At 59.9% G+C, this 26000-nt stretch overlaps 1 protein-coding gene across 3 annotated transcripts; it reads right to left on the bottom strand.

Annotated features, from left to right (window-relative positions):
* Nucleotides 1-1396: 1396 nt before the first annotated feature.
* On the bottom strand, nucleotides 1397-25125 carry RASA4B (RAS p21 protein activator 4B). 3 transcript variants are annotated; one of them, XM_037054819.1, is made up of 21 exons: nucleotides 24940-25125; nucleotides 20183-20239; nucleotides 18560-18673; nucleotides 18026-18087; nucleotides 16675-16804; nucleotides 14720-14801; nucleotides 14004-14135; nucleotides 13687-13775; nucleotides 12270-12387; nucleotides 11872-12022; nucleotides 11495-11559; nucleotides 11061-11173; nucleotides 10620-10812; nucleotides 10241-10378; nucleotides 9498-9642; nucleotides 9071-9240; nucleotides 7500-7637; nucleotides 6238-6373; nucleotides 5257-5377; nucleotides 2200-2264; nucleotides 1397-2037 (listed from the first exon to the last, which is right to left on the bottom strand). In XM_037054819.1, exons 1-21 carry the CDS (start codon nucleotides 25002-25004, stop codon nucleotides 1916-1918), a joined length of 2406 nt encoding a protein of 801 aa, XP_036910714.1. In that variant the 5' UTR covers nucleotides 25005-25125; the 3' UTR covers nucleotides 1397-1915. The 3 variants fall into 3 exon arrangements, with proteins under 3 accessions (XP_036910714.1, XP_036910715.1, XP_036910716.1); XM_037054820.1 differs by lacking the exons at nucleotides 20183-20239; nucleotides 24940-25125 and adding an exon at nucleotides 20148-20170; XM_037054821.1 differs by lacking the exons at nucleotides 1397-2037; nucleotides 2200-2264 and having other exon boundaries at nucleotides 5258-5377; nucleotides 6332-6373.
* Nucleotides 25126-26000: the final 875 nt, after the last annotated feature.

Raw genomic sequence — 26000 nt, 5'->3', positions numbered from 1 at the left:
CATTGGTGGAGGATCCCCAGGCAGTGGAAAGTGGGGCCCCTGGCGCTCCCCTGTACCACTGGCAGACAGGAGTCTTGTCTGTCCCTTCCCTTTTTCCCAGGTGGCTTCCGAAAAGAATGCAGCATCAGGGACTGTCGGCAGCTCTGCTCAGAGCCTGAGAGGAGACTGGGGTGGGGGCAGTGCCAGGCACTCACTCATTTTAACTCCCCTTGTGGCTGTGGCGGCCATGTCCACACCAGGATCCACTGAAGACGGAGGTGGGTGTCGCCAGTGGGTGGCTGTTTGTGTGCAATCAAAACCCAGAACTTCACTTGTTGCAGCCCCAGTGAGTGCACACCTCTCTGCCCCCTTCCTTCCCTGCACTAGGGCGCAGGAGACCTGGGGGCCACACTTCCTGATCATGAGGTCCTTGAAACCCAAGAAGATGCAACAGGCGTGGGGATTTGTGTGAGACTCTAAGGTGGGAGCCAGAGAACCAGGTGTTCCTGACTGGGTAGGCGCAGGGCAGGCTCAGCCACCCCGGCCCCAAGCCGTGGACCAGGAAGGGAGAGGGGTCACATGGCCCTGCAGAGAGGCCCCTGAGGCCCGTAGGATAGTAGCACTGTAGCCAAGCAGAGATGAGCATCCAGGCGGCCAGGTGGGTGGGCTTCTTCTGGGGGCACACTGCCAGGAGAAAAGGTCAACATAGCCCCAAAAGCCACAGGGCAGAGGAGGGCACCGCCCCCGTTCCTTCATCTCCCCTTTGCTTCCTCTGCCATTTCTCGAAGAAGCCACCATGCAGCCTGCCCAGGTGGCCCTGCCCCAGGATTTGTTGGTCAGCTGGGCTAGGGGTCCTACCTGTGCCTCTGCCCTTGGGGACCATCCTAGGCCTAGGATTCACAGGCCTGGCTCCGACTTCGGTTGGGTGAATTTTAAAGAATGTGCTGGAAGCTCTGCCCCTCCTCCACCTTGTTAATTATGCTGGAGGCTATCATACACCCAAAGACGGACTGGAACGAGGGCAGGGAGGTGATGACCAGAGGGAGCCTGGCTTCGACGGAAGGGCTTGGCGATAGAAACGCTGCCAGTGCCCAGCCCTGTGATTCAACGTTCTGAACCCACCCTGCTGTGCAGCCTTCGGGACACCTGGAGCCTGTTTGGGGGCTGCAAGGCGAGGGCAGCTAGTGGACAGGTCAGGCTCTAGAGCCTGTGGGAGATGGGGGAGTGGGACCCAAGGGCGTGGTGGGGACAGCAGCTCGGAGGAGAAAGGAGCCGCCCACCCTGCCCGGGAGTGGGGAAAGCAAAGAAGGGATGGGGATGCAGAGGTTATGCTGCTCCGTCCTGGCCGCCCCCACCAGCACCCACTGGGGTCCCCGAGCCCACCCCCTCTCCTCACCCCCATCACAAGACCCCGGAGCAGCAGTCACCACAGGTTTATTGTTGGCAGCAGAGCACCGCGACGCTCTCCCAGGGGCACAGCCAGTGGCTGTGAGGAGAGCCGGTGAGTGGTGGCCGAGAGCAAAGTAGATGCCAAGGTCAAGACTTGGTCTCCTGGGCCCTGTGTTCCCTCCTGCTTCTCTGGGTCCAAGGAAGTGTCAGTCTGCGTGGGTACGGACCATCCAGGGGGTCTGCCCCAGGCAGGAGTGGAAGGTCCCTGGAGAGTCTGGGCTAGTGGTGGTGACGGACGGCTGCAGGGACCGCAGGGCGCAGCCAGGCCTCGCAGAGGAGCTGGAGCCCCCAGGTTCCCCGAGAGACTTCATACGGGCAGTGATGGGCCAAAGCCTTGTCAGCTCTGGATCCCCTGGTCCCAACTTGCCCAGTGCAGGAAAGACCCAGGCCCTACACCCCAATGAGAGGGACTGAGGTGAAGAGCCGAGAGTGCACCAGGGTACCCAAGCACCTGGTGGGGGCTCGATGGTGGAGTGTGCGGCAGGCTTCACGTCTGCAGGTCCAGGAGGCAGTTCGGCTCTGATGGCGGGGAGCCGGCGGGGCTGCAGCTGTGTGCCTCCTGCAGGTCCTGCAGCACCTGCAGCAGCTGGGCCAGCGGGTCCTCCGGGGCTGAAAGCAGGTGCAGACTGAAGGCAGAGCAGGCTGGGCCTCTGCTGCCAGTACGTGTCCAGAAGGTCAGGGGTCCCCCAGAAGCAGGCGTCAGGAGCCTCACCCACCACGTCCCCGAAGGGGGCTCAGACCACCTAGAGAGTCCGGGTGGGAGGGACCTACCTTCACCAGGGCCTGTGAGCCCGGAGCCTGCCTCTGTGCCTGCACGCAGCTCCCGCTGCTTCTCCCTGTGCAGAGGAGGGCAGAGCGAGGATTCCTGTTGTTCCCGCTGGGAAGGCTGGGTGACCCAGCATGGGCCTCCTGCACTGGAGGGCCTTCTGGGCATCCAGGGCTGACCCTTTCAGTCCAGGGGGGGCGGGGGGGACATGGGCCCAGGTCTCGGCTCCTGCTAACCGCCTGCTTTCCCTCTCCCAGCCTCCTCCTCTGGTCCTCCCCACCCTCCCAACTGTGCCTCAGCAGATGGCACCCTGGACACCAAGCTGGAACCGTGTCACCCGTGTTTCAGAGGGCCCTTGGGAAAAGAGCCAGCGGGGCCTGAAAACCCTCTGGTATTAACTGGCCATGGAGCCAGGAGCCTTTGAAGCGCTGTCCCTAACTGGGCCCACCAAAGGTCCCGGTCCCCTTGGGCCTGACCCCGTGTGCCTTCATGGAGGGAGGGGAGCAGCGCATGGACCCCTACGTGGAAGTTCCTTATTCAGGAATTCTTCTGGCTCGGCCCTTTGGACGGTCTCCCTGATCTGCTTCGGGGGAGAGACGTTTCCCTCTGCTGAGGGCTGACAGGCCCCTCCCCCTCCTCAGACACCGCCTTGGCCCTGGGGGTCACCTTGCCTGCTCCCCTGCTTCCCTCAGTGCAGTCACTTTGGCCTTTTTTCCACGCTGCCCCCACTGCCCAGAATGCCCTGCCCTGCTTCACTCTCTGCAAGATCCTGTCGAATCTCACAGACCAGCTCAAACATCATTCCCTTACTCCTCCCATCAAGCTCTTGCTCAAATCACTGAGGGGCTCGAATGCGAAAGGCACTGTGTTCAGTTCTGGGGTTAGAGCAGGGAATGACCACCACCTGCCCTCAGCTAGCCCAGTGTGGTGTGACTGGCAGGCAAGAAGTGAGTAAACCACACATACTGATGAGTTCCTAACACTCTGGAGTAACAGTGGTCAGGGAAGGCCTATTGGACAACCGGCATTTGAGCAGGGACCTGAATCGGGCGAGGGAACAAGCCATGTGAACACCTGAGCATGAACCTTCGGGCAAAGGACACAGCAAGTGCAAAGGTCCTGTGGTGGAGACACCCAGAGAGAGCAAGAAGGCAAGGACAGCTTCAGGCAGCTTAGCCCGGAGGGCCTCTGGTGGCAGATGCGTCTGAGAAGCAGCTCCGCCAGGGCACTCGGGCACCGTGGCCCGGACAAAGGCGTCAGGCGTCATGGGTGTAGGAAGCCATTAGGGGTTTTAAGTGGGGGAGTGGAGCGATCTGTTTTGTGTTTGAGAAGATCCCTCTGAGGGCTGTGTGGAGAAGAGACCCTGGGGACTCAGGGGTGGAGGTAGAACGGCGGGTTAGGAGGCTCCTGTGTCACCCCCACAATGGAAGGCGTGAGAGGCTCAGCCAGGGACAGTCACAGTGTAGATGCGAGAAGGGGTGGGATGTGGCCTTATTCTGAATGCAATGCCGAGGGGCTGGCCTCACAGAAGGGCTGGATGTGGGGCTGCGGGAGGTGAGGGAAGGTGAGGAAAGTGGGCCCAAAGTAATCACAGGTTCTTTGTAAGAGGGAGGCACGAAGGTCAAAGGTGATGGTGATGCTGTAGCGGTGGAAGTGGAGACTATAGTGATGATGCACTGTGATGACGGAGGAAGGGGCCACAAGCCCCTCTGGCTTTTAGCCCATGGAGATTGATTTCCGACTTGTGACCTCTAGAACTGTGAGAGGCTTAACCTGGGCTGTCCGAAGCCACCAAGTGGTGGGAACCTCCCGGCAGCCACAGGAAACTCATGCCGCAGGTGGCTGGGTCGGCGGGCCTGAGGCCCTGCTGGGCGGGAGGTGTGCAGGCACTGAGCACCAGAGGAGGCGGGCCGGGATGAGGGAGGGGTGGCGGAGCCGTCCTGGAGGTGGGCGGCCCTTACAGCAGCCGTGGTGCTTAGAACCCAAGTTCTCAACCCAAGTCGGCTCCACTGCCTCCTGGCTCCCTGGGGAGTAAGAGCACCTACTTGGTTCAGTGGCTGTGCCTGTTAAGTGTGTTTATATGTGAAGCAAAATTCAAGTGGAGCCTAGAAAACAATGATGATGAGGAGGAGGAATAGGAGGTTTTAGGGTGTGGCCGAGGGAGAGAGGGTCCAGGCAGGTGAAAGAGTACGTCTCCGGAAGCGGGGAGTTCTGAAACAGGGCAGCGGGGTGGTGGCTGCGTCCTCTGGACGGAGGACCGATGCAGTCACGGAGCAAGGGGGCCAGAGTTGGGGTGGAGACGAAACCGGTGACACACTGGGCCACATTGTCAGGAAGGAGGTGGCACCAGAGTGACCTGGAGGCCACTGGTGACTGCAGAGCACAGGGAAGTGAGTGGTCCTAGCCTGACAGCATGGACTCTGAAGGATTTTGATGAGATAAACCCTGGAAGAGTAGCTTAGGGCAAGGAGGATAGCTAGCGCCCCTCCAGGCCTGGTGTCGGAGTGCAGGGGCTAAAGCAGCCCAGGGCCTCAGGCTCTTAGGAAGCATTGGACCTCTTTAAAATATTCCTTTGCAGGCCCCGCCCCCAGAGGTTCTAGTCAAGGGGATAGGGCTTGGACATCCTGCTTTTTAAAGCTGTTTTTGAAAAGCATCCTGTTTTTTTCTATACTGGAGCCAAGGCTGAGAACCACTGAATTAATGGACATAGCCGAGGAACTTGGGGAGTTGGCTGAGAACCAGCCCTGTGCTCTGAGGGCACCATGAGAAGTCTGGGCAGATGGGGAGGGTGTGTCATCCTGGGGTGGGAGGCAGCCATGGCCCTGACCCTGGGCTTCCCCAGCCCTCGGGGCCTTCATCCTACCATGAGCTGGCCTCGTGTGGCAGAGATCCAGGTCCCCCTCCCCATGTGTGGCTGCCAAAGGCCGAGAGTGACTGGGCCTGATTAGAACCTTGGAGGAATCCTAAGCCTGAACCCACACTCTGGCCCCCGCCTGGCACATTTCCCAGGCTGCACGAGCTCTCCCGTATGGGACTCACTGCCCCTGCACGGGCCTCCTCACCGCAGTGCGGCTTCCATGCCCAGCAGGTGCCGGTATATGAGTTGGGCCTCCAGGTCAAGGTCGAGAGGGTCATTCCATTCCTGCAGCATCACCCGTGACCGGGTCTTATCACAGCCCAGATCTGGGGGCAGAGAGAAGGCAGAAAGGCACTATGAGAGCTCATGTCCAACTTCCGGTAGTTCAGATGGAAAAGCAGAGGCCTGGAGAGGGAAAGAGATGAACGCAGTGGCTCCTCTCTCGGGTTCACTCCTGTGCCATGGGGTACACGACTGCAGAGCCTGGGAAGTGCACAGGGTACGACTTAGGGAGCTGGACCACTTTCTAGAAATGCCTGCCTGGAAGGAAGCAGAGCGCGTCCCAGCATGTAGTATTGTGGTGCGGGAACCAACAGGGCTTTTGTGCCTGGAGTGGGCGGGCCCTACCACTCGCTGGCTTTACCACCTCGGCAGAGGCATCGGCCCTCACTCAGCCTCAGTTTCCTCCCCATGAAATGGGGCTGCCAGGCTCTGCCTCACAGAGCCCTGGGGAGCACCCCCTTCACCCATGACAAGGGCTCCCTCTGTGCTGGGTATAGTCGGAGGCTTCAGGAAGGCAGGTCACCCGGCAGCAACTTGCACAGGGCCACCGGCTTGCACGCCCTGCTCAACCTCAAATCCAGGGCTGCGAGAGAGCAGGTGGACCATGTTACAACAGCCTCTAACCACACTTAAGTAAGGTGATTTAAATTTAATTAAAATATAAAAATACTTAAAATTCAGCTCCTTGGCTGCACTAGCCACACTCCAAGCGTTCAATAGCTGCCTGTGCCGGTGGCTATGGAACAGAGACCCACCATTTCCATCATCACCAAAAATTCCCATAGAAGCTCCTCTGCGCCACCCGTCTAGGGCCCGAGGCCCAGAGCCCCGCCCCCCAACCCCAGTACCAGGCTGCCTGTCGTGAACAGAGGCAGCCCTGCAGGGCCCAGGCCTTCACTCCCACCTGTCTTGTCCCTCTGGTGGCAGCAGCTCCACTTGTCCCCGCGGAAGACACCAGGATGGTAGGAGCCCAGCAGGCCCGTGTTGTTGATGCTCACCTTCCGCAGCGCAGACAGCCACTGGTTCAGCTCGTTCACACACTGCGGGTCCCAGAGGGCGGGGGGAAGAGAGCTGGTCAGAAGGCACCGCTTCGGGAAGGCCTCCCTCCCTGGAGCTCCAGTGCCACTCGGGATGACACGTCATCACCCCCTAGCACACTCAGCAGCTCTCGGTGCATTAGGAAAGCCTGCCCTTTCTCCCCGGACACAGCCCACACCTGGGCACCCGGCTTGGGGAGCAGAGTGTGGGCTGGATTCCAGCTGCCACGGGTCCCCTTGGCCACGCCCTCGGGTCGTCCACAACCTGCCGACCATATGCTGTAGCCCCGCTGTCACCATCTTTCCCTGTGGCTCTGTACTCTGACCCAGAAGGGAGCCCACAGAGGGTGGGGCCCCATGGGACAAGTCCATGATCACCCAACACCCATCCAGGGCAGTCACCCCTCCCGGGGTCAAGCCAGGCCCCATCCAGACTTCCTGCTTGTGTTCTTCCTCCACACGATCTCCCCCTCGATGCTCCATTCCTCAGCTTGTCCCCCAACTCAAGTGCTGCCTTTCAGAGGCCCTCCTGACCACCCTTTATGAAGCAGCACCCGTCCCTGCTGCCCCCCATTTGGCCCCTCCCCCTCTCTCTTCGTCTCCTTCGGTCTCCTTCAAGGCACTATTTGCCATGTGACATTGTAAATATTTATTATTTATCAGTCCATCCTCTTCCCCTGGAGTATAAGGTCCACTAGAGCAGTGACTCCGTTTTGTCTGTGGCCATGCCCCCACCACCTGGAGCAGTGCCTGGAATCTGGCAGGTGCTCGGGGAATGAATGAATGAGTCAATACACGAACAGACAAGGGGATGCGACAGCATGCTCCCATAGCCACATGCATGCACACACCTGAGTGTTTCTTGTTGATTCGCACAGATACAAACCAACTCGGACACTTGGAAACACAGTTCCCACAAATGTGTTCCATGCGAAGCACAGACCCACCTGGGGGTGCCAAGGCAGGCCCACTGAGATACCCACGTGCACACACTGCACGCGCATCGGATCTCACATATCTTGCTGCCCGATGTGGCCAGCAAGGGGGTAGGACACCCGCTCCTTGTCCCAGCCCCCACCTGGACTCCCACAGCACCCCTCCATGAGGGTGCCCCACCACACCACCGCACCTTGCACTGCAGGTAGGCAGTCTGGGGCCTGCCCACGTCGTCCGTGTAGATGACCTGCATGACGTGCGAGCTACCAAAGCTCTTCTCCTCCACCTTTTCTGCCGCCCGTATGTTAGCTAGCTTGATCAGGGCACTTTTCTGGGAAGGGCAGAGAAGGGAGGCTCAGGGTCCCAACCGAAGCCACTCCACTTCCCGCCTTGGGGCCTCAGTCTCTCCTCCTACAAAGCCCTCCCCCACTCCCACCATCATCGAATCTAAGAGATACAAAGGGACAGAGAGAAGCTCTGCATGTAAAATAACCACATCCCTGAGAGAACTCCAGTCTGCTCAAGATGGATCTATGCTACCACTCCCAGACCCTGCTCCCCTTGCCTCTTGCATACTCTCCCATCAGAACTCACCAGGGCCTCTCATCACCCAAATGGACCAGTCCCCTGGCCCTTGGGATAATGCCCACACTCCCCAGCCTGGCATCTAAGCCCACCACCCCCACTGGCCTCAGTGACTAGCAGGGACGGGCAGTGCCATCTCTCAGAGTGGGGAAACCTCAGGATGCATGGTCCGGGCAGTCTCAGGGTGGGGCCCCCAAAAGGGCAGAAGGCACATCCCAGAGGGTGCGCTGCCCATGCTGGGTGTGCGTGCTGGAGAAGCAGCACAAAGGAGGCAGCGGGGGTGGCACTGCACAGAGGGGTACACGGATGTGCCCACAGAGAGGCAAGCCCAATGCCAAGGACCAGAAAGGGGCCCAGAACAGGGCAGGAGAGTGCACTGCCAGGGAGCCAGGCTTTGCTGAGGCTGCAGAAAACGCTGAGGGGACCTGAGTCCTGGGCAGTTGCCCAGAGCAAAAGGAGCTGGAAAGGGTGAGGCCTAAACTGCAGGGTCACCCCAAGGAGCCCCTTCATCCCCTCAGTATCCCTCAGCTGCTCAGGAGTGGGTGCCCCTGGCAGACCACCCCTGGAGCCTGGCTGACTAGGGGTCAGGTTGGGCCCACTAAGGGTCCACAGGCCCACCCAGAAAGTATGCAGTAAGCCCTTCTTGGGAGAAGAGCACTCAGAGGAAGCCAGCCCAGGGACATGGTGACTTTAGCTATACCATTGGTTTAGGTCCTGCTCTGGGCCAGATCCTGGCTCTGGCCCCTAGGAAAGGTCATCTCATCTAATCCTCAACAAAGTCTTAAGTAGGGCCACAATCTCTAATCTACAGGCTGAGACACCAAGGCCCAGACAGGTTGAGACGCTTCCACTAGGTACACAGGGTTGAAACCCAGGACTTCTTTAGCCCCCCCTCGGTTTCCCTGATCTCCCAGGAGCACCCGTCAGCCCCCTACCCGACTCCTGCAACTGACCTAGAAGCCAGAGCTGGACACCACAGTGGCCACCATGCCTTCTTCGCAGGGGAGTTCTCCTCATGGGTCTTAAGTGACTTTGTAGCTGATGTCAGAAGGCTAGTCCTTCCTGGCTTTCTTCTCTGACCCTGGCAGACCCTGGGGTGGGCTCTGAGGAAGGGACAGGTGCCTCCAGGATGTTGCAAATCCCTCAGAACCCTACTTGGAGGCCTCTCTCCTTACCCACCTTGGAGCTGGGTGTCTTGGCAAAGCTGAGAGCCTCAGCGGTGAGGGAGAAGTAGAGCTTCTTGAAAGAGGAGGATATGAGGGGGCCCTTTCCTTTGGTCCTGTGGATGAAGAGTGACCCCTCCTTCACTGGTGGTGTCTGCAAGCTCAGCGCCCTCTGCAAATCCAGTTCTGCCAGGCCAGGGAGGTAAGGCAAAAAGTGAGCTCAGAGGTGAGTGTGAGGTGGGGGCGGAGCAAACATCAGCGACATGCTGTAGACGGAGCTTCCAGAGGCGCATGCAGGTGGGCGGGGCCCTGGGACAGGGAAGAGCAACCGTGATTTGGAGCTGTGGGTGCAGCCAAAGAGGCCCCCAGGTGGATGGGGCAGGACAGGAGGCAGGACAAGCGCAGACAGAAAACTGTGACGGGGCCTCACAGGAAGTGCTCACCCTCCTTCTCTTCGATGTCCACCAGTTTGGTGATGAAGTCCTTCAGCTGGGCCACGCCCTGGCGCACAGTGGGCTGCAGTGGCTCCATCCAAGCCTCCTTGGCCCTGGAAGCCAGCGTGTCCATGTTGCCCACATTCTGGACTGCCTGGAGATGACAGCAGGAAGGGCCAGGCTCTGCTGGGTTAGGGGCCCAACCACTGAAGCCCCCCCACCCCACGCCCACCAAGTCTGTGCTCCTCCCACAGTAGAAGTGGAGGCAGAAGCAGCATAGGCTCTACCCACAGGCCCACTCCATCCCCACCAGGGACCAAAGGTCAACAGATCACGGAGTTTTAGGCATCTGAGGACCTGAGAGTTGAGGCTACCTAGGCCCAGCCTATTGCCCTTCCATTGCAGGTCTTATATCAGACTCTGCCTCCCAAGGTGTGCCGGGCCCAGCCCAGTGCTGGGCACAGAGGCACAGCCTGTGAGTAAGTAGCTCTGGGGTTGAAAGGCCCAGTATTCACCAACAACACGCTGTGCAGCCTTGGGCAACCTGCTTCCCCTCGCAGACCTGTTTCCTTATGCATCAGATGGGGTGACCGTGAAAAAACTTTCTAAACTGTGAAGTGCAATGCCACGTGAGAGTATCAGTGGCCTAGTCATAAGGCCTTTCTGGAGCCAGCTGGGTACACAATGCAGTCCAGGCAAGGAGCCCTGCTCCACTGCCAGCTGGGCATCCCCGCCCCAGTCTGCAGCCACACCTTGGCCAGTAGGAGCAGAGTGCGACTGGTGCGGGCATCTGCGTGTCGCTCTCGCAGGTGGAATAGCTTGGGCGCCATGATGGCGGGAGAGAAGAAGCGCAAGCACAGGAAGCTGGTGACAGCGATGAATGGCACGTTCTGGATGAGAGCGGGAGAGCAGAGGGCTGGATTCCCCCAGGCCTGAGCAAGCTCCCAACAGCCCTTTCCCCTTTGGCACTGTCCCGTCTCTCCCCATGACCCTGTCCCTCTTCCTGCCCTTGGCTACTAATTCCACCACAACCACCTCCCAGCCACCCCTCTCCACTGGGCCGTGGGGCCCACTGCTCCCCTTTTCCTCCCGCTTTCTTCCCTTTCCCAACCAGGCCTGTAGAGGGCGCACCTCGTGCTGGGCGCTAGGGAAGCGCTCTTGTACCCGCCGAAAGAGCTGGCGGAAGGTGGCTCGGACCACCGCTGGGCATGCGCGAACAGAACGACAGAGCGCAGTCAGAAGCGCCCCGAGGTAGGCCCGCAGCGTCTGTGCGCTCTGCTCCAGCACCTCAGCCTCGGTCTGTGGGCGGTGTAGCCCGGAGCACCTGCGTGGGCGGGATGCAGACAGTCACAGACGGTTACAGTCAGTGTTCACACACAGGACTTGGGCAAAGGCTCCCAGAGACACAGGTGCAAAAGGCATCAGCCGAGATAGGGGCACAGAGACAGCACATGGGTGAGCAGGTAGACGAAAGGTGGACGCGGGCAGAAAGAATCATAAACATACACTGCAGACATGGCTGTCCCCATCCACCCCAACTTCCTGTTCCCCAGGGATCACCCCTGATCTCACCCTACATCCTTGACCTCCACTTTGCTGGGATCCAGCTCCACGTACTTCTTCTCTTCAAATACCCTGTCGATGGTGGGGCCCAGGACACCATGCAGATACCGCATCCCAGCCACCTGAGGGCCACCGCAAGCAGCATTGGTCCTGTCTCCCACCTCCATGTCCTGACAGACATGTCCCCACAGCTGGCCTCCCAGCCACCCTGTGCACCATCTACCTGCTGTGCCCCTCAAGACTAGCCAGACACACAAGGAATGCAGCTGAAATTTCTGTCACATGAATGAATGAGTGAATGAATGAACAAATGAACAGAAAAAATTCTTAGCCTTAAAGAGCCCTGGACACGGAGACAGAAGACTTGAATTTAAGTTCTGTCTCTTGGCCTCTCTGAACCCTAGTCTCTTCATCTATGAAAACAAAATACTGTTCAACCTCACCTTCAGAAAAGACTCCATGGACTTTGAGGCAAGAGAGTTGCTTCGGAACAGGGTGTTGGTCTCACCTATAATCAGAGGTTCCAGTGGGTAGGGGGCTGGGAGAGGTGCAAGGCTTTGGGGAAGAGGACAGAGGACTCTAGGGTTCTAAGCTGGCCCTTCAGTAAAAAGCCCCCTTGCCACCCCAACCCATTGCCCCACCTCTGCCTTTTGCTGTTTCCCTTGCCTCCCAACTTGATCCTTTCCCTCCTGATTGGATTCACCAACATCCTACAGGAGGACCTCCTGGATTTCTCTCATCTCAGTATTTCTAGAGTCCTTGGCTCCCTGTGCCACTCTACACAACACCCTCAGAAGGGCCACTCCCTCCCAGGCCTCACTGGTGCGACTCAGTTCCAGCTGAAAGAGCAGGTCCAGAAAGTCTTTGGCCAGTCCCTGCCCCAGGAAGAGCTTGAGTAGGTTGGTGGCCACTTCCTGGCGGCACTCTGTGCTGGTCATCTCCTCAATGAGTGGCATCAGCTGTCCGGGGCCCTGCAGGAGGCAGCAAGGAGAGGTGGGGCTGCAGGACACACAAGGAACCCCAAAGCCTTTACTCTGAGCACCTCAGAGGGCCATGGGGAGGGTAAGGGGGCTTTCCCAAGTGGTGGCAAGGGTCCCTGGGCACTAGCTAGTTCCTCACCATCCCAAGAACGGTGTTTTGCTCTTCAGAGTGGGTTTAGATGGCCAGGAAGGACAGGCATCCCCGAACCCTCCCTCCTTCCCCAGTGGTCCCTCTAACCTGGGTGCCCAGCTTCGCCTCACGGCACAGCAGCTGCACCAGGGGCTGGTAGCAGCTGGAGGGGAGCACCATCTCATCCCGCAGTCGCACCTCTAGCTGCAAGGAGCCCAGGTTGCCCCTGGAAGTGGAAGCATGTGACCTTTCCACCAGTGACCCCCGGGCCACGCCCCTCCCCACTGTCTCCATCTTCCCTGCTTGGGGTCAGCCTCACAGCCTCTCCACTGACACCCTGCACCTTCATCCCCTGCACCGCCCCACTCCCTATTCTTTGCCCAAGCTGTTTTCTGTGTTTGGAACACCCTTCCTGCCTCCTTACTCATGGAAACTCCATCGGTCCTCAAGGCCTTGCTCCCTGCCACCTCTAGACTCCTGCGGACTCTGAACTTTACCCATGTGCATGTTAGGCTCTCCAGCCTCATGTCTGCAACCCCCCAGAGAACAGCTCCTTCACTTACAGACTGCACACTGGAAGCAAATCCCCAACCCTCAGAACAACCTGCTGAGAGAACTGAGGTTCCAGCACATAAGCAACTTACCACAGGATCTAACTTCCACTTCCAAGCTCCCTCACACTGACCACTCCTGGCGAGGGCACCAACCAAAGCTCGACAGTCCCCTAGGCCCCAATGCCCACAACACAGTGCAGCAAGTGGCACTACTCAGCATACTGCGTCACATGCAGAGGCCAGCAGGACAGAAATGCCCTGGTGCTCGGTACAGCCATCTGTCCTGTCCCGTTGAGTGTGGGGATGGGGGTCTGGGGCCTGCTGCAGAGAGACAGAGCTGAGCCATCCAAGGGGAGCACTGCTGAGCCTCTGTTTCTGGGTTGAGGGGTGGGCAAGGAGGCCAGAGGGCTTCCTAGATAGGGCTGCCACATTAGCAAAGTGAAAATACAAGACACCCAGTGAAATCTGAAGTCTAGTATAAGTCTGTCTCAAATATTTCATGGGCATACTTATACTAAAACATTACTTGTTTATCTGAAGTTAGGTTTTAAATGGACATCCTGTATTTTATCTGGCAACCTTATTCCCAGGGAATTTGGGGCCAAGCAACAGCTATGGGTCAGGGACATTGACTCAGAGTTCTGGGGACTTGAACTCTAGTCTGAGACTGCAGAGTAACTTGTAAAGGGAAAGGGTCTGAAATCTTGTTCCAGAAACTTCCAGAAGGAAAAAGGAAGACCTGTCCTGCCTCAGAGCTCAGAGGACCAAGCTGAGTCCAGGACTGTGGGAAGGGAGAGGAGGCAGGATCCAGCCTGGAGGGAGTAGGTCTTGGCCTCGTGGTAAAAGCTGAGAGAAGCCTGCAGCTCGCGTCACCCACCCCTACCAGTTCACCCGCCTGCCTGCAGGAGCAGCCCTTAGCCTCCCTCAGGCCCAGAGCCTACCGTCCCAGCCACCAAGTTCCAGGTACTCACTCTTCCCTCGGACTCTTGGACTGATCGGGCTGCAGCCGGAACCAGCCTTCCTGCTGGGCGGCCCACAGTCTCTGGACATTGACCGCCACCTAGAGGCAGGGCAGAGGCAGGGTGCTGGGACACACTCAGGTCTCTTCCTTGCCAACTTCTATAGCTTGGAAGGTCCCTGAGCACCAGGGGCAGTTGGGGACAGGGTAGTTGCTGGTTCTGGGTGTCCTGGGTCTCCTGACTGCCCCTCTCTGGGGAAGCTGGAGGGGTGGGACGGGAGGGTGGGTGCAGAAGGTGGCAGGTGCAGCCAGAAAGGGTAGGGAGCTCACTTTGCCCAGAAAGTCATTGCGGCCGACGAGGTCCCAGTCCCAGGCCTCCACGCACAGGGCCTCTGTTGACCCCTCCTCCAGCTCAAACTCGAATGTCTCATTCCAACGTGGATAGCACGATTTCTTAACGATCTGCCCAGAAAGTGGGGGGCTGTCTCCGTGGGCTTCCCAGGCCCAACCAAGGGTGGAGCCACCCCAAACAGCTCCCTTGGGTTCCCTGCAGGGCCCCTGAAGTAGCCCCCTCTCCTGGGTCCAGGCAGAGGCCCTGCAATAGCAGAGGTGAAAACTTCCTGTCCAAGCCCCCACCTACCTCTCCGGTGGGGAAACTGAGGTCTGGAGTAAGGACTTGTCCGTGGGCACACAACAAAAAGCACTAGATTGCACTGAGACCCCAGGTCTCCATGTCCTCCCCTGCAGGACTGAGTGCCTCCACCTCCCCTATCCCCTACCCCCCACCCCCCACCCACCAGCTGTTCCCAGATGTGAGAAAAGCACTGGAGGCAGCTCACCTGGGCTGAGGCCACAGCGGTTGGTGCCAGAAGGGCTGGGACTAGCTACGCACCCTCAGAGGTCACCCTGCTTTGCTGGGCTTCCTCCGTAAGAGGGCAGTTCTAGCCTGACCTCCCAGGTGATGGTGAGGAGGTGGTGAGGCGGTGAGGGGCCTGGGTGGGGCCCTCAGCCTCCCTGCCCCTTCCCTAGCCCACAGGCCTTCTCACCGAGGTCTCCTGTGTCTGGCCATTGTAGCGCACACGGACAAAGGGATCAGACGCACCATTCCGGTCCTTGGGAGCTAGATCCCTGCGGGAGGGAAGGTAGCAGAAGGTCCAATGTTCCCTAAGCTGCCCCTGCGGTGGGATAACCACACCAAGCCAGAAAGGCCTGAGCTCATCCTGCCCCCCGCGAGCTGGGTGACTGAGGACAGCATCCCTCCCTTTTCTGGGCCTTCATCTCCACAGCGGTCAGCACATGGGCCCCACACCAGGCCCAGGCTCCTCCACGTGGAAGCCACAGCTCCTTTCGACAAGGCTGTTGCCCCTACTGTGGCAGGAGAGGAAGCAGCTACGGTTGTGCAGCAGCCCAGGCCGAGGGCACCCCCCCCCACCTCTGTTCCCAGGGCAGCCCTGGGCAGGAGCTGCTTCCCTGAGCCTCGGTTTCCTCACCAGTAAAACGAAGAAGACAAACCCCATTACTGAGGCAATGAGCTCTTAGAAGGCTTGCCCTGGCAGACCCCTTTGGAGGGGTCTGGGTGAGGGTCTGGTTGATCGATCGTCCTCTCTTCGGAGACGGTCCCTTCCAAAGCCCAGGCCCGGCCCGAGCACGGAAGCTTTTGTGGGAGAGCGAGCCCACCCCCTCTTCTGTCTGCTATCGCTATCATTTCCTGCTCTTTTCCATATTTTCACTTTGAACCCTCTCATGCCTGCCTTTCTTTTTCTTCCTCCAAATCTTCTAATAGAATTCCGGAGGCTGGTCTTGAGATGCTGCCCAGAAAGATAAAGAGAAAATGTTCTTTCTGTCTCTACAGCAAAGGCAGCATCTTGGGTGGTCTCGGAACTCAGCAGGGGTCTGAGCTGAGGGTAACGAGGGACGGACGAAACACCCCCACATGCAGTGTAAAGAGTGACCTGGACAGACCAGTCCCCCACCAGGGGACTTGCTAAGAGGAGGCCAGGCTGGCCTGGTCACTGTGTCCCCAGTAGTCTGGGCAGCGTGTGTGAGTGTGAGCATAAGTGAGCGTGAGAGTATATGCATGCATGTGCCCTGGTGGGTGGGTGAGGAAAGGGATGGGTGGCGTGTGAGAGAGTGACTTAGAATGGGAGGCGTGACTGTGACTCTGGCCAAGGCCAACCATTTTCCATCTGGCTGTGCCCCTTCCACATTCCAGGCCCAGGACAGAAAACGAAGCCAGGGAGGCCACAGTTCTCATTTTCAGGAAAGAAAGTTCTCCCTCCCGGAGAGGCCGGCACCTCCGCAGGGGGGCGTGCAACTCCACAGGGGGGCGTGCTCCGTAGGTGCTGGCACTGGTGTCCCCCCGTGGGCACCAGGCAGAGGCTGGGGGCCGCCCGCCGGCCCCAGAGTGGGGCAAGGACCCGGTGGAAGTGGGCTGGAGCCAGAAAAGAAGGTGCTTCTCATGGAGTGTGTGTGACTCACACTCAGGCCTGCAGCTAAAAATACTCTGGGGGTGTGTGTCTCTGTCACAGGTGACTCAGGCCCACCTTCCCATCCAAGTCACCGCTCCTCCTGAGGAGAACCCCACACTTTCCACTGGAGATTTTCAGCATCTTCTTTCACCTCCCCCAGCGACTACACACTAAGGACCATCCCACCCCCGCAGAGCAGGCCAAGTTCATAACGATGTTAAACCCAGGGAAAGCCCAGTCTTGGCATTGGGGCTGCATTGTCCTAGTTCGGGGTCCCCTCCCACTGCTCTGTGAGGCCTGAAGTTCTGCCATTGGTACATCACCCCACCCCCTAAGAGCCACACCTCCCGAGTGGGGCCATCCAGGTCGCATCCTCAGGCCAGGGAAACCTCTCTAGTCTGCCGGAGAGCAGGCTTTGCTTGGGGAGGCGCGGGGCCAGGGGGTGGGGGCAGGGGAGGAAGCCCAGTACCCACAGTGGGTTTCTCTAGGTCCAGGGGGCCCGCTGCCCTGCGCCCCAGACCCTCACATCTCACCTGGCCTCCAGCACGGAGCAGCGCAGCCGGCTGGCCCGGGTCCCCGGCAGCACCTCCAGCCGCAGGTGGATCTCGCCCTGCACCTCCTCATTGGGGTCGATCTCCGCCAGGTGGACCCACCCACTAAAACCTGTGAGGCTGCGGTTAAGCCAATGGCCTGGCTCCCTTCTTCCCACACCCTTCACCCTCCAAGCTATCAGAAACCACGTGGCCCCTCCTTCATCCCCTGGGAACCCTCTCAAGCTCCTGCGCGGCAGGAGCCGCGGTCCCCAGTGACAGATGGGGTAACTGAGGCTCAGGAACTGGGAAACAGCCGTTGAAAGAGCCCAGCTTAGGATCAAAGACGTGTGATCCCTGTATTCTCACTGCTGTGCCATGCTGTGGCCCTGGCCCTAACTCATCACAGCACTGCCCTCGTCCTCAGTTTCCCCATCTTCATACAGGGGGAGAAGGGCTCTTGCCTAGAGATGCTGGGCGGGGGCCTAAGCCCAGAAGGGAGAGTGACAAGAGAATGGCATCATGGGGGCCACTGGGCCCCAAGAGCCTGGCTGGGGCCTCTGGCAGGGGAGGCCTCTGGCCTGGAAGGGGCCAAGAGGCTCCAGGAGTCAGCAGAGTGACCCCAGCCCCCACACGCCTGCCCCAGCCTCACGGACAGGAGCAGGTGTGTGCCTGGGAGGTCTCTGAGACTCAGGGGCTTGGCCGGCAGAGCCTGAAGCATCTAAGAGCTTCTGGTCTGAATGCTCGTGGGCAGATGGAGACTCAGCCCAGAGAAGGCAACACCTGCCCCAGGTCACACAGCAAGGCTGGGGCAGGGTTGACTCCTCAAAGCAATGTCAGCACCCCAGGAACTATGTGAGGGGCTCTTCAGCCTAGCCCAGCTCCAGGCTGACCCCTCAGACTTAGGACATGGTGGCACTGGGGCCCAGGCTGAGGGGGCTGCAGGAGTATAGAGGAGTCATCTGGATTGGGCAGAGTGTTCCCCACATCTCAGGAGCCTGAGGATGGGTTCCCTGGTGGTCAGGTGGTTAGCACTTGGCACGCTCTCTCTTTCAGGAGCCTGAGGCGGCCCCTTTGGGTGCTGACACAGGCCTTGGATCCCACCACTAACAACTCTTTTGCTCTGGGGGATGTGAGGTGAGTGTGGCAGAAGGGGGCCCAGGGCACAGAGGTGAGTGTGTAGGACATGGCCCTTCTGAGAGGGTAGAAATGGCTCTCCATGAGCACGGGGCCTGAGGGAGCCGAGGAGAAGGTCTGAGTGGGGGGGAGTCTGCGGACTGGGCAGACCGGTGAGGGGCCAGGGGCCAGGGAGGGGAGGCAGGAGTGAGCCGTGGCTTCCTCCTGGGGATCTTACCCTTAGGGTGAGCAGCCAGGACGTCCCTGGTAAGGCAGACCTTCCCGATAACGTCATCTCGGCTGGAGAATGGAGAGGGAGTTGGAGTTGGGCTGTGCTCTGCAGGGAGCCCGGGACTCCCTCCCAGTTTAGAGCCCCTGTAAGGAGCAGGGAGGGTGACACCCCAGTCACTCACAGGGGCCTCTCTGAGCAGGAAGGACCATGGCCTTTCTATGCACGATGTATTTCCACACATGAGCCGAGCGTGTGACCACACACGTGCCGAGCTCATGCTGTCTGGGTACCCCCTTCCTACCTCACATGCCTACCCTCACACAGTGCACCTGTGTCCCCACACAGGCACACCTATGACACGGTGTGTGCTTGGTGCAGCCGCACACATGTTCATACCCTGCACCCTTCTGGAGCCCCTGGGCTCCCTCTCCCTCGAGGCTACAAAGGGGCTGCAGAGTGACCAGCAGTTTCCACAGTGAAATGGGCCAGGGAGGGGCGGAGGGTGGGGTCCAGGCCCCAGCTGAGGAGGGGCCCATGCACCTGAGGGCATCCTCGTCCATGACGTAGAAGGCCACCGCGTGGAAGGTGGGTGGAAGGTGCACCTGGTACTCCTCTCCCCAGAAGGGGCACAGCGTTTTCCACACGGTGGCTGTCCTGTAGCAGAGGATGGTCAGCGCCTGCCCAGGGCACTCGCAGGCCCCAGGCCAAGGCGATGGGGGGGGGGGGGCTGTGCGACTTGAGCCCACCCTTCCCACACCTCTTCCACACCTGAGAACGACTGCTCTTCTGTTTGACCACTTCCTATGTCAGACCCCCTGCCCACCATCAATCACTCCCTGCCCATCTTCCTCTCTGCCCTGGGTGGGGCCCAGGACTGTGTCCTTCAGGCCATTTTACACTCGGACAAACCGAGGCCACAGTCGGCAGCCGTGTAGGTAACCCAGCAGGGCTCCCTGGCCCCTGATGCCGAACAGACTTGCTGAGGGTGGAGGCAGGGCACCGGCCGAGCTCATTTTGGCACCAGGCTGTCTTCCTGGGGGCCTGACCCGGAGATGCCTGCGCTGGGCAGGGCCTCCCCAGCTCCGACCCAACCCCCTGGATTAAAGCCCTCAACTCGTGGGACTTGGCAGGCACGTGGGTTAGGGGGAGCTGGTGAAGGCTCAGAGAGCAACCTCCACCCAGCCACTTCTCAGAGCTGTCACTTGAACTCTGGGACCTCAGTCTCCCTGGGTGTCATTGAAACAGAGGCACCACTTCCTCTCTTCAGGTGGGGTCTGCGGTTAGGAAGCGAATCTGGAAAAAGGGTGGGCCGGCTTGCAGGCAGGAAGGACTGTGAGCCAGGCAGCCTCGGCCAGCAGTCAGCCATGGGCACGCACTCAGCTGGGCAGCACAGCAGGGCGGCTGTGGCCAGGAACTCTGAGGCAGAGGCCCTGGTGAGGGAGGGGAAGGCAGAGCAAAGACGCTGCCCAGAACTGTAAAGCCCACGGAGAAAGGGAGGTCCAGGGGAACTGGGCTTTCTGGGTGCAGACTGGGGACCCTCGTCCTGGAGAGGGGCAGTTTTTCTGCTCACTAGGGGAGGGGGCCCAAGGCAGAGCAGGGGCCGGGGAGGGGAGAAGGAGCTCAGGCTCTGGGGTGGGCCTGACTTGGGTTCCAGTCTGGCTTTGCCACTTAACTAAGTATGTGACTTCAGGCAACTTATTTAGTCTCTCAGGGCCTCAGTCTCCTTATGTGTCAATGGGGTTTAATGATACTTAAGCTGTAGCTCACTGCAAGAATCAAACGGCCCAGCCTTCTTTAGTGCGGGGCGCGGAGACTGCGCTCCACAAGCGTAAGTGACAGCTCTTCTTATGAATCAGCACCATCATCACCCTGTCACTCCTGGGGGCTGGAAAGACTATAGCAAAACGGCCCCAGAGGCCCCTGGCCAAGTGCCCACCCACGGCCGAGAATTCCGGGTGGTGTTAAGGTCATGAATTAGCAGGACGAGTTGCAGGCTGGTCTTTAGCACCTCCCCCTAGGGGTGTGGTGAGGGCCAAGGTGGTGAGGTGCCCATCTCCACACAGACTTCACAACCCTCTGGGGGAGGGGTGTTGAAATGGGCTGGAGGAGACACAGGGGGGGAGCCCACCGCACTCGGCCTCAGTCCTGGGGGTGGGGTGGTACCTGATGATGGGCTCATTGTCCACTTTCACGATGCAGTAGGGGTCACTGCTGCCGTTGCTGCAAGACAGACAGGGGAGTGGGGGTGCTGAGGGAAGACGCTGCAGGCAGGGCCAAGGGCAGGGCCTCCCAGACAGCTCCCTGCCCTCTGCCAGGGGTCCTCAGTGACCCCAGGGGAAAGAGAGTCAAGGTTGAGGCACCAGGTCCCTGGGTTGAAGCCCAAAGGTTCCTCAGGCCAAAACTGGTGTCCTCACCCTCTGTCCGGGAGGGGTGGCTAGGGAAGGCAGGGACCCGCAACAAGGCTCTCGGCCCCACTACGGCCCCACCTGAGGGAGGACAGAAACAGCAGTCGCCAGTCACAGCGGCCCCAGGCCAGCTACCGACACCCCTACCTGCGACACCACAGGCAGCCCTTCCTCCGTCCCCGGAGCCTTCTCCCCGCTGTTCCTCCCGCCTTCCCGGCCTCCCAGCCTCAGCCCCTCCTCTAAGAGCCCTCTCCAGACTGGGGGAGTAAGGCCCCCCTGTGACCCCACCACCTGCTCCTCCTCAGTATGTTTCCCTGTATCCCAGGAAAGTTTGTGACAATCTGTTAGCTTCCTCCCCCACCTGACTGAGGGACCTGAGGGTAGGGACCACTTCTGTGTCCCCAGGGCCTGGACAAGGCTTGGCACAAGACAGGGTCCTGCGAGTGTTTGCTGAATGAATGGATGAATGAATGAACAAATACTGCAGTCTGCCCTCGAGTTCCCAGCCATCTGGGAACAAAGGACCAGGCAAGGCAAACCTGGGACTGCCCAGTCCCACCTGTCGGGCTGGTGGGGCTTTCTGGGGTTGAGGGCAGCCCCAGCCAAGCCCAGGGCTGGTCGTGGGCAAGGAGAGGGGGAAGGACTATTTCCAGAAATGTGCTTCAGGCCTGGTGTCCAAAAAAAGGAAGTGTATTTTCATGTTGGAGGCTGGGGAATTCCAAGCCCTATTTCCCTTCTCAAAAGAGGCCCTTTTCTACAGGAAACCACCCCACACAACATCTCCGAAGGCTTGCAGACGCCAACAGAGAACAGTCGCCAAGACTCAGGTTCCCCCTGAAGTGGGATGTGTCACACCACTTCCTGGGGAGTGGCCCCGGGAAGTGTTTAGTGACCGTTAGCCCTGCCCTGGACACCTTGCCTCTCTGCCCACAACCTCTCCACCATCATTTGAGAGCCCCCTCTTCCAGAGAGCCCCCCGGGAACACCCTGGCTTGCATCCCACAACCCCGGGCAAGGAGACCCCAGGCCTCAGGTGACAGACCCCTGTGCACCCTGGGGCCAGAGTGGGCCCAGGGCCCAGGAGCTGCACAAGTGTTTGAACGAGAAGTTTGGCGGAACCAGAGAGAGGTCAGGTGGGCTAAGAGCTCTGTGGGCTGCCCACACTCAGGCCTCTCTCTGCCCTGCTTCTGCCTCCCGCCCTGTGGGTCCTGGAGCTTCTCAGGGGTAGGAAACCTCTGGTGCAGCCTTGCAAGCCCAGCGTCACCCACCGCTCAGCTCTCACTCAGTGGGTGAATTCCGAATGCACAGTGAGGTCCGGGGCCCCGGCTGTAGGCAGGGGTGGTGGGCGAGGCCCAGGACGGGAGCAGATCCTGTGCGCAGGGGCAGCAACGCACAAGGAGGCTGAATCAAGGTATGTGAAGGGGATAGTGTCAAGAGTGGGCGAAGGCCAGACCGAAGGACCCGGACCCAATCGTGGTCCCTGGTCAGCTGCTGGGACCTGTGCGCTGCCCCGTGTCCTCTGCCCTGATGAGTCCCCGGGGCCGATCCCCTCTCCGACTTCTCCTTCCCCGAACCACTTGCCGGCTCGGGCCAGTCTGGCTACTTGTGGGGCCTCTATATTTAGGGCCTTGGCAGTTCCCAGGCTGTGGAAGAAAAGGATCAGGGCAAACCCTGAAATAGCCCCGGGCCTGTCCCCAGGGTCACTGGGCGTGGGAGCCAGTGGGTCAGCGGTCACCAGGAGACTCTGCTCCTGTCTGTCTGACCCAGGCCCCCAGGATGGGAGACAGCGGGAGGGAGCGTGACAGGGACAGAAGGGCTCTAAGAGCTGTGCCCTTATGAGAATTCAAACACCATGAGTGGAAGTGGCAGGGAGACAGGTGGCAGATGTGCTCAAAGGGCTTCCCTCCTCAGAGCTGTCTCAGTCAAGATAGGCCACTATGACAGGTGGTGAGCTCCCTGTCTTCAGAAGTACGTAAGCCCTGGCTAGAAGGGATGCTGCTCAGGAGACAGGTTGATGGCTGATGAAGCACAATGAGGCAGGCGCCCCAGCACCTCTGCCTCCAACACTCAGCGAGGGCTTCCTGTAACCTCCAAACCCTTGCCAAGCCAGAGCCAAATGCTCTGCCTGGCATTTGAGAGGCTGTCCCCACTGAGTCCACAGCAACCTGTGCCCTGCTAGGATTCCCAGCCTGTCACCAGCAGAGTGGGGTTGAGTCCTGGCTTCTCCACCTACCTGGGTGGCCTCGGCAAACGACTTCCACATCCTGAGCCTCAGTTTCCCCATCTTCAAACTGACCATATCTACCTCATAGGGCTAACGAGAAGATTGAGTGAGAAGACCCTCAACACCACTTACTGTCCAGGCCTCCCTCAGGGCACCCGGAGTGTCAGGACGAGTGAGTCACAGGTCCCCACCCTCACAGTCACGTGGCACAGGCACGGAGCGGGTGCCGCCAAGGGCTCTGTCTTAGTTCCAGCTGACCCAAAGCACTACAGGGCGCAGAATGGGGGCAATGAACTCTGCGCAGGGCACCAGTAAAGGCCCTGGAGAGAAGTTTGAGAGGGGTCCTGAAGGATGAATAGGAGTTTTTCGAGAGGACTCGGAAGGGGAGTGCTTGGAAGCAGAAGGCCCCAAACACGTGCAGAAACAGGGCTCTTAGGGGCAGTAGCCCGGATGTGAGGGGCTGAGGGAGGAGGTCACAGCTGGACTGAAGAGAGAGTGGAAGGTTAGAACTGTGTGTACCAGCCACTATAGGAAAAGCAGAGGAAAGGAGGAGAGGGGCCGTGAGTAGGGCAGGAAGTGGGGCAGGGCAAGGAAAAGATATTTTGAAGGTGGAACCAGGGGTGGTCCCACCCCTGGGAATGAAGGTACCCTGCCCAGTGTCCCTCAGCTGTGAGGGGGCAGGGCTGTGTGGGGAACAGGGCAGCCTGGTTCCCAGGTAGGCACAGTCCACAGCTTCACTTCCCTGGGCTGGTGAGAGCCTGGAGCCAGGCACGAGGGCAAGTGCTTCAGGGATGGGGAGGGAGGCAACAGACAGAGGGGCCGCTCCTCCCAGCTGCTCTTTCCAGCCGCCACCAGCCAGAGGAGGCCAAGCTGACCTAGTTTATCAGTGCCGGCCCAGGGGGTGGGGGGTGGGGGTGCTCAGAGGCCTGGCCTGACGGCTGAGACCCTTCTCAGAGCCCATTTGCCTTCCCACCCCAGAAACCACAATCACAGCTCCCCCACCCACCCACAGAAACCCACCTTGAAATGGTCTTCCACCACCCTCCCTCACCCATTGCCATGGCAACAGAAACCCAGCCTCATCAGGCCCTTGAACTGGAACTGCTCCTGGCACTGAGTGTGCTGGGAGACTCTCAGGGGCCATGGTTCATGTAGGAGAGATGCCCTGACCCCTTCCTCCTGCACTGCCCATCCCGTCACCTCGCCGCCTCTCTGCAGCCAGGAGGCCAGTGAGAAGCCTGGGTGTGGGGAGACTCCAGCCCAGCAGACTTTGGACCCTATGCTGCCTCTGGGCTCCCCTTCCTCCACCCCCACCTCCAGGTAGTGCGAGCCCCTGGAGCGTTGTGCTTTCCACTGTTCATATCTGAGATTCCTTCCCCCAGTTCGCAGATGGGGAAACTGAGGCTTAGGGGACAGAGAGCAACCTAAGGCTTCATACGAGGGAGTCAGGGAACAAGTGGGGCAGCTCAGCTCTGGGACCTACTGAGAAAGGCAGGGCAAGGGGCCCTGGGGAAGCTCCTAAACCTGGTCTGGGACCAGCGAACACCCTAGACGCCTGTGCCTGTTGAGCCCCTAGACTCAACACCTTGCTCTGCACTTGGAGCTAGCATTTCCCGTCTCTTGAGCCTGGGTTTCCTCTGTGAACTGTTGTGATGGGAACTGCTTTGCTGGGTGCCTGTGAGGATTAAAGGCAATGGCTCCCGTAAAGCGCAGGGCACAAGCAACAGCTATTCCCGAGCCACTCCATCTTGCACCTGTCCTGGCCTCCTGCCCTCCAGGTCAGCTCTTCCCTCCAGTACCTCCCGTCCCAAGTGCACGGCAGGAAGCTCCAGGACAGCCCCTGGGTCTCCTGCGTGTCTCAGGTGCACCCTCGCCGACACAAAGTGTTCAGGAACTACAAGGAAGGCTCCTGATTTTTAGGGGGGCACCTCCACCCTCTCCAGCCACACCCCCGGCAATCGACTGATACCTCGGTAGTTGACCGAAAGGTCTCCCCTGCGATGCCGCCTCCATGCCCAGCTCCAGTCCTATCAAAGTCCCTTCCCCTCTTGAGCTGCGGTGCGCCCCTTACAGATTCCCGCCCCCTCCCCAGTCCACTAGGTCACTCTCTGTCAGGTGCTGGCAACAAATCTCAGTGTCCCCATTTCTCTGCCCGTCTCCTACTGCGGACACGCACGCCACCCCCAAGCCTCTGCTCTACTTGTGGGTGGGCCGTGTGGACCCTGGAAAGCTCAGGCATAAGGGGCAGCGCCCCTCCCGGGAAAGTTGAGGTTCCCACCCTCGGAGCTCACATGTCCTTGGCGGGCAGGTTCTTCCCCTCCACGATGCGGATGGACAGCGAGCTGCGCTTGGCCATCGTGGGTCCGCGACGCTGGGTCCTGGCCCCGGGAGAGTCAGACGTCAGTGTCCGGTGCAGAGCGCAGCCTTCCAGTGGGTGGGCAGGAGCTGGACTGGGCGCCCACGCGCTGGACTGGGAGCGGGGCAGGGACCGGGACGGGCCGAGCCGGGTGTGGGAGGTAAACGCAGGGGCGGAGGAATCGCTTCCACTTCATTCACCCCGCCCCCGCCCCACGTGCGGGGGACACTGCTCCCAAGCTGGCCAATCATCGCCTGGGGCTCCCCAGGGTGGGCTGGGTCGGCTTGGGCTGCGGCGCTTATTGGCTGCCTATGGCAGGGAAAGGAGGGGTGGTGGGGAGGAGTTGACGCCCCGCGGGCGCGGTGGAGCCAGGGGTACCCCTCCAGGCTAGTGGGGATGAACGGCGGCGTGGTCTGCGCCGCGGGTACCGGTGGGCGGCGGCCGTGGTCTGAGTGCCAGTGTCCAGGCTCGGGGGGCTGTGCGTTTGAGTGTGTGTGTCCGGAGACGTGGGCACATACGGGACACATTGGACTGAGGCGTGCCAGGAGGACCGCCCTGGCCACCCGAGGCCAGCGCGCGGGAGGCCCTGCCCAGGTGTCTGCTGAATGAACAATCGGACGAATTTTACAAACGGTATGAGTGTGTGCGCGGTTAGAGCCGCCTGGACCCAGAAGGAGGCTGCGAGAGCAAAGGCAGTCCAGCGGTTTGAGGACCAGGCATTTGAGCCCAAAAGACCTGGATTATCTTTGAGAGCCTCCCTGGGAGGTGGGGGCTTTCTCAGTTGTCACTCATTCACACTTGCTACACCCGCGCAGGGAGAACCTGGGGGAGGCACTCCGGTTTAGTGGGGAAATTACGTGCTGGAGGTCACACCGCAGGTCCCGGCCTCTGCCGGGCTCAACCCCCGCAGGACTCCAGGTCCAAGGCCTTCCCGACTGGGGCACGACGCTTCTCCCAGACTGTGCCCAGAGCTGAGTCTCTAGAATTGTGGCCCTT

Source organism: Sturnira hondurensis, unplaced genomic scaffold (genome assembly GCF_014824575.4).
Source record: "Sturnira hondurensis isolate 20B ecotype Veracruz unplaced genomic scaffold, ASM1482457v3 Scaffold0008380, whole genome shotgun sequence".
In the NCBI taxonomy this organism is placed as follows: domain Eukaryota; kingdom Metazoa; phylum Chordata; class Mammalia; order Chiroptera; family Phyllostomidae; genus Sturnira; species Sturnira hondurensis.
The sequence above is the reverse complement of the archived record's forward strand: the minus strand, read 5'-3'. Positions and strand labels throughout refer to the sequence as shown.